General features: G+C 41.1%; 1 protein-coding gene across 2 annotated transcripts in view; it reads right to left on the reverse strand.

Moving 5' to 3' along the window:
- The window catches only part of LOC106611132 (rho-associated protein kinase 2), a 58,356-nt gene extending 54,253 nt beyond the window's left edge, over nt 1-4,103 (reverse strand). The window contains exon 1 of one of the 2 annotated variants that reach the window (XM_082955700.1): nt 3,163-4,100. In XM_082955700.1, coding sequence (XP_082811826.1) covers nt 3,163-3,261 — 99 coding nt within the window. In that variant the 5' untranslated portion in view covers nt 3,262-4,100. Of the gene's footprint in view, nt 1-3,162 lie in introns of both variants that reach the window. The other variant, XM_082955699.1, reaches the window with a different exon arrangement.
- Between the last annotated feature and the right edge of the window lie 3,528 nt (nt 4,104-7,631).

A 7,631-nucleotide genomic window follows, 5' to 3' on the forward strand; every position in this document is an offset into this window, starting at 1 on the left:
GAGACTTATCCAGGATAATTACAGTGCATTCAGACAGTATTCAGACCCCTTCCCCTTTTCCACATTTTGTTATGTTCAAGCCTTATTCTAAAATGGATTAATATATATCCCTCAATCTACACAATACCCAATAATGACAAAGCAAAAACAGCTTTAGAATTGTTTTTAAATGTATTGAAAATAAAAACCAGAAATACCTTATTTACATAAGTATTCAGACCCTTTAATATGAGACTCGAGCTCAGGTGAATCCTGTTTCCAATGATCATCCTTGAGATGTTTCTACAACTTGGAGTCCACCTGTGGTAAATTCAATTGATTGGACATGATTTGGAAAGGCACACACCTGTCTATATAAGGTCCCGCAGTTGACAGTGCATGTTAGAGCAAAAACCAAGCCATGAGGAGGAAGGAATTGTCCATAGAGCTCAGAGACAGGATTGTGTCGAGGCACAGATCTGGGGAAGGGTACCAAAAACATTATGCTGCATTGAAGGTCCCCAACACAGCGGCCTTCATCATTATTAAATGGAAGAAGTTTGGTGGTTCCAAGACTCTTCCTAGAGCTGGCCGCCTGGCCAAACTGAGCAATGGGGGGAGAAGGGCCTTTGTCAGGGAGGTGACCAAGAACCCGATGGTCACTCAGAGGATCTCTGCAGGTCTTTCAGTGGAGATGAGAGAACCTTCCAGAAGGACAACCATCTCTGCAGCACTCTACCAATCAGGCCTTTATGGTAGAGTGGTCAGATGGAAGCCACTCCTCAGTAAAAAGCACTTGACAGCCCACTTGGAGTTTTCCAAAAGGCACCTAAAGGACTCCGACTATGAGAAACAAGATTATCTGGTCTGATGAAACCAAGATTAAACTCTTGGGCCTGAATACCAAGCATCACATCTGGAGGAACCCAGGCACAGCTCATCACATCACCTGGGCAATACCATCCCCACGGTGAAGCGTGGTGGCAGCATCACGCTGTGGGGATGTTTTTCAGTGGCAGGGACTGCGAGCTTAGTCAGGATTGGGGTAAAGATGAACGGAGCAAAATATAGAGAGATCCTTGATGAAGTCCTGAGCACTCTGGAGCAGGTTCTCAGACTAGGGTCAAGGTTCACCTTCCAACAGGACAACGACCCTAAGCACACAGCTCAGACAACGCAGGAGTGGCCTCGGGACAAGTCTCTGAATGTCCTTGAGTGGACCAGCTAGAGCCGGGACTTGAACCCGATCGAACATCTCTGAGACCTGCAAATAGCTGTGCAGCGACACTTCCCATCCAACCTGACAGCGCTTGAGGATCTGCAGTGAAGAATGGGAGAAACTCCCCAAATACAGGTGTGCCAAACTTGTAGCGTCATACCCAAGAAGACTCGCTGCCAAAGGTGCTTCAAAAGTACTGAGTAAAGGTTCTAAATACTTATGTAAATGTGATAGTTTTTTTTAATACATTTGCAAACATTTCTAAACTTGTTTTTGCTTTTCATTATGGGGTATTGTGTGTAGATTGAGGAAAAAAACGATTGAATCAATTTTAGAATAAGGCTAATGTAACAAAATGTCAAAAAAGTGAAGGGATCTGAATACTTTTAGAATGCACTGTATATGTAAGAAGCTTTTATAGGCGTTAATGGATGTCGATGACTGTGTTCATAATTTACCATTAGGCAAAGTTTTTAAAGACAAAAATGGAGGGTATGCCGGGGGTCTGAATGTGTGCTGCTGGTCAGAACATGTAGAAGCAGGTCTGAATATGTGCTGCTGGTCAAAGCATGTAGAAACAGTCTGACTGCATCAATGCAATGCCTGATGCGTGTCCTCTGCCTTCTTCATAGCAAGCGATAAAGAGAGCGAGGCACTAAAAATGGCTTGGGAGGGGAGAGGGCTAGGGGATCCAGCCTGTTCAAACCCACGCACTCTTCCCACTCAACTTCAGTCTACAACAGTCATCTAGCTTTGATATCCATCTCCTACTCATTCCCAGGAAATAAACAGCTGAGGATTCAGTCACTGCATATAAACTATATCCATTCTGCACTTCTAAACAGATTTTAACCGGCACTGAAGAAGTTTAATTCAGGTTCAGAAACTGCTTGACATAGCATCTATGGTAACGGCAGGAAAATCCACTGCTAGGCATTCAATTCAGTTTTGAAAAGTGTCTGAGGGATTCAGATGGAAATACATTTGTAAATGATGAGTGTTTAGGATGTAGGTGTGGCTATTTCAGTCTGGAACAACTATTATCACAATAAGTTTATGTGGAATGTTTTCAGGCCTATTAACAGATGACAGTCCTCCCGACATTCCACAGCAGAGCCTGTCTGGGTAAATGCTCCTCAATCGTTTACTTGTTATTATCCTCTTAAACAGTTGGCTGAGGTCTACAACCCAGTCCTCTCTTTGGCAGCTACTACAACGCATCCGTCTGTATAAGAGACAAGCGCGCATGTGGCATGCCGTTGGTAGTGGTACCCGTCTGGTGCATATCCCATATAGTGGGCCAATCCCTTGCCAAGTGGAAGATCGCTCAATGATTTGACCGGAAGAAATGTTTCCATAGAAGTAACCTACAACGACATACACATTTTCCACTAATCCCCATAATCTTCAAACAGACAGTTAAAGGCTACGGCTATGGTTAAAGTATGTTGTCTGCTGCATCAAATGCTCTCATATGTCACTAGAAAACTAAGGGCGCAACTATTTTCTATGACTGTCCTTATACCCTTACATAGGCTTATGTAGCCACTAGTATCGTAACTTTACCGGGAGCAATTCATTATAGGCCTCGTCTGCATGTCATCTGAATAGCCGGGCAATTACTATTAGCATATAGGCTCGGCTACACATTGTCATAGGATACACATGGTGTGGTTATCGGTGCTAAAATGTAGGCTAACGATAATGTGCAAATACAGTTTGTTAATCTAAAAGATATAGTGCAATAGGTCTATAATTTCTCAAGTGAATGTTGTTGACCTGCATCAAAGGCTTTGTGGAAATTCGGTTACAATGTATTATCTGAACATCAAAATGTATACATATCTTGGTTAAAAGACGTAAGAAGTCTACTTATTGCTATGTATTTTGTCGGTTGCTTCAAAATGCGAAAGGGGAAATCATGGGACCTATTAATAATTAATAAAATATTTAAGCAGACTTACCAGTAAACTTTCTAAATTTATCGCAGATCTTGGATCTTTGATCATGGCCTCCAGCTTTTTCAACCGGTTTTCCATCCTTCTCTCTGCACCAAGCGACATCTTTGCGATTGATGAATGCCCGTTTCGTTTACATATAAGACGAGCCTTATGAGAAGTCTTAAGAGTTTACATGAGAAAAAATATTTTTGTTCTTGAGCAATCGCCGTGGGCCTAGCAGCCTCCGACTCACCGCCCTCTGAAATCGCTTCGGAATTACAGTGTCCACAGTGAAGGGGAAAACATAATCCACCGTGAAGGGAGAAGTGCCGCTCCTCAAACTTGCCAATTAGTTAGGAGATGTTGTTAAACGCAAAAGAAGGTAACAACTTATGGTAATATATTCAATATAAATGTTCTATATGGTCCACACGGCGATTAAGTTAGCATTTTTAGAAGATTCAGCAACAGGGCGTTTTCTTTGACCCCCCTCCCCTTCTCTTTTTGGGCGCTCCGAAATGCTTTGCTTCAATTTCAAAAATGTGTTTCTAAAACAGTCCGCAGTGTTTAAAATCCAACTTTAGAAACTCTCAAATTACATGGATTTTGTGACTGCCTCATAGTCGTAGGCAAATTTACAGGGTAAGAATGGCGTTCTCCAAAATAGCTTGCGTGATGAATCGTTAAACTTTCCATGACCAGTTCTTCTCCCATGCACTACATGGGTATTTATCCCTGCATGCCCAAAAACAAAGGTTTGTCGGTGGGTGGATTCCTCGTACACTACATACTCCACTTCCAGAGCTAGATCTCTCTCCTCCCTCTTCTGATATCAACATGCAAACACAGCCGCCTCATTTACCCATAAGTCTCCTCTTGTCTATATAGCCTGCTGTTCAACGTGGGAAGCTGCATGATGAACCATAGGAAGGCCTATGTGATGAAAGCTCTCCTAAAGTTGTACTAATACGTTCTTCACACTGAGTAATGATTCATCTGATTGATACATTATTTCCACTATTTAACAGCACATAGGTATCTATCTCTTGATATTGTTGGGACTTGAACCTGCGACCCTACAACTGTCCCTGTGACTATCACACCAACACCTTGTTACAACAATACGTTTGGACCTCTTGATAGGTTGCCACATCCTTTTCCACCACTATGCTAGAATGGGTAATGCCTAGGGAATGCTATACTTCCTGTGTTTCGCCCCGTGTTCAGCCAGGGGTAAACAACAGACTGCTGCAACCTGATAGGCTGAACGCAGGGCGCAACATCAGGAAGTAGCATTCCTAGGCTTTATCCACTCTAGCCTGGTAGTGGAAAATTGTGTGTTCATTAAGAAAGTATGCATATTTTCCCAGTTTTTTTTTTTTTTGCCTTCTCTCATTAAATCTAGTTAAAGAGAAAATCGAAGACTTTGCAGCCTGAATGGATATGTACGAACCGGTCGCCAGGGACACCAGTGTATTACCAGCTGTGCACATCAAGCCCAGACCATAGTGGAGATCACAGGAGGCTGCTGAGAGGAGGACGGCTCATAATAATATCTGGAAAGGAGTTAGTGGAATGGCATCAAACACCTGGAAACCATGTGTTTGATGTATTTGATACCATTCTACTAATTTCACTCCAGCCATTACCACAAACCTGTCCTCCCCAATTAAGGTGCCACCAACCTCCTGTGGTGGAGATCCATAAAGTCAATTAGCAGCTGCCCAGGCTAGCAGTAGACATACTGCATGGCTGTCCTTCGATGTCGATGATGATATTGCTCCCAGTAATTATAAGCCATTTGTGGTGTTGTTTTGATGCATTGGTACCTAAAGTAGAACTACATACTGTACCTTCAGTAGAGTATCAGTATGTCAGTATGTCACCAGTCTCTCCTTTGTTCATTATGCTGTATCGGCTGGTGCAGACTTTTTGCTAATTGCCACACCAAGTGTTCTGTGATGCGCAGTGAAGAATAAGACACAATGTGTCCAAATAATATTTGAGTGTTTTGCGCCATGGCAAGAGAAGGGGAAATAACGTGTGTGAGCGCGTGTCTGCAGTTTATATGAACGGATATTGACAAAGATGAAACAAGTTGGTGTGTGCCTCTATTTATTAGTCTCCATAAGCAAGTCACTGAATAAAGCAAATACTGTTACAGCACAACATTATTATTTTCAAGCAATCTTGGCAACAAGTTATAGTAACAACTTCATAATAAAAAGACAAGGGTTATTTCCATTTCTTGCAGTTTTTTTTCTCACTTTAATTATAAAAGAAACAATTGACTCTTCACCAAGCATTGACATTTAAATAAAATGCCCAGTCCAAATAATGTAATTTTGTCAATAATAAATAATACTATAAAATGTACACAAAAAGGTTGAGAATTCACCATAAGATAAAATATAGAAGGGGTAGGGGAATGCTTGGGACAAGTAGGAGTTGTTGGTGCTGTAGGAAGAAGGGTCTTTTAGCAAAATGTGAGGGTTGGGTTTACAAGTCACAAAAAAGCTGATCAGCTATACATCAACACTAGCAACACAACAAAGATTTTTTGTCTATTTTCTTTTGTACAAAGTGGGGAGTCTTACTAGTGAGCATCATCGTATGCACTGTGGAGTTGTACTCAAGCGAGAGTTAAGGCAGCTTTTCTGTTCACGTTTGAAAAGTGACATGAAAAATGTCATGTTTTTGTATTTCTACTCTCTGTCATAAAGATTTTGAATATGAAGTTGTCATTGCATATCTTAGGCTGTTGACCTAGCCTATTTAATTTCATTACATGGTTGCTGAATGTTCTCTTTTATTCTTAATCTCTCTGCCATAAAATAGGCAGATGACTTTAACCAAATACAATTTGCTTTCCACTTAATTCCTGTAAGCATTAGCAAGACTGATGATGCTGGCACTGGAGGGTTGAATTGTCTTTTCGGTCACAACGAGGAAGGTGATATTAAAGTGTGCGTGTTGTTGTGTTCGGGTGAGTAGGTCTATGCGTCAGGGCCACTCAAAGCTATGTGGAAGTGTTAAAAGGGGGCTCTGCTAAAAATAAATAATAATAATAGTTGTATTTTCAGGCCCACCGTGTTGGCAGCAAAGAATATCTACCCTGACACCTAGTGGCAATTCTAAGCCTTGCACATGTTTATTTTTCACTGAGATGCACCCAGACAACGACAGCAATGGTCAGATGAGATCAATTCAACACGTGCATGCACACAGACCGGCACACACATTTCTGCAGTCAGACAGAAGCCTGACCTGTTTCATTGTCTCAGTTTCAACTGTCTCCCACATCTGTCAAGCACCGTAGACACTACACGTTTCCAGTTTCAAGGCTATATTTATCCAAGTATCTCTGGTTCACATTACATATGGTGGTGAAAGTGAATGAAGTAAAAGTGAATGAAGAAATGTAAATGATCTCTGATTTTGGTTGGAATCAGTGAGAATAAGTCTGTACAAAATTGAATTGTTTGAAAATGAATTGCTACTCTTGGAGTGTGCACTATAATGACTGCAAAGGCTAGGTGGCCGAGTCTGGAAATATCAGACACATTAAAAACAAATATATAAAAAAGAATAATAAGCGAGAGACTGAAATTCAAGGCAATGATTACTGTGACAGAATCTCAGTCTTGGCACATGACAGGCAAAGCCTAAATGCCTGACTATCAACATGGGGCAGATTGTGTTGCAGTGCATACTCAGAGTCAACAGACTCTAATATGAACATTGGCAAACACTACTGTCATCAGGAAGGGAGTCAAGAGAGAGCAGTTAGAACAATACATGGATGGAGAGAGAATGAATATCTAAACTTCATTTTAGTTAGTGTATGTGCGTGTGAAAGCGAGAGTACATCAGAGCGTGGTGAGTTGTTACTTTTGACACCTCTGTGTGTGTGTGTATAAATGCACGCGTGTGTGTGTGTGTGTGTGTGTGTAACCCATTTTTGTAATAAAATAAGCAACCCATAGCTCTGGAGGGTGTATGACATGACATTTCCCATTGGTGTTCAGTGAAAGAGAAAAAAGGTTCAGACTCAAAGGGAAATGGAGAGATGGAAAAAGAAGTTGGCAAGAAGGTGGAGATTTTGGCAGGAAAGATTGCACATGAAAATCGAAAAAGCTAATTTGATGTTGAAAGAAGTCTGTGGGGGAGAAATCGTTTAATCTTTGCACCAAAAGATTTGAAGACATACTAGATCTACAAGATAATTGAGCAAAAAAATTCCTCCATGAAGCCATAGCAAACGTAATGACACCAAAACATAGTAATTAAATAGATGGCAAAAATTTTAGTGTCTACTGGCAGTATAAACTCTGATGAAGCAAAATAAACACTGCCAAAATGTTATAATCCAGACAGATTAACACTGGAAAATGACAAAATGTAGAACAGGATGAAGGACAGGGAAGTGAGATGATTCCCTATATCATAATAAAAGTCCAGGCTGCATCACATCCGGATGTGATTGGGAGTCC

Source organism: Salmo salar, chromosome 09 (genome assembly GCF_965601325.2).
Source record: "Salmo salar chromosome 09, fSalSal1, whole genome shotgun sequence".
In the NCBI taxonomy this organism is placed as follows: domain Eukaryota; kingdom Metazoa; phylum Chordata; class Actinopteri; order Salmoniformes; family Salmonidae; genus Salmo; species Salmo salar.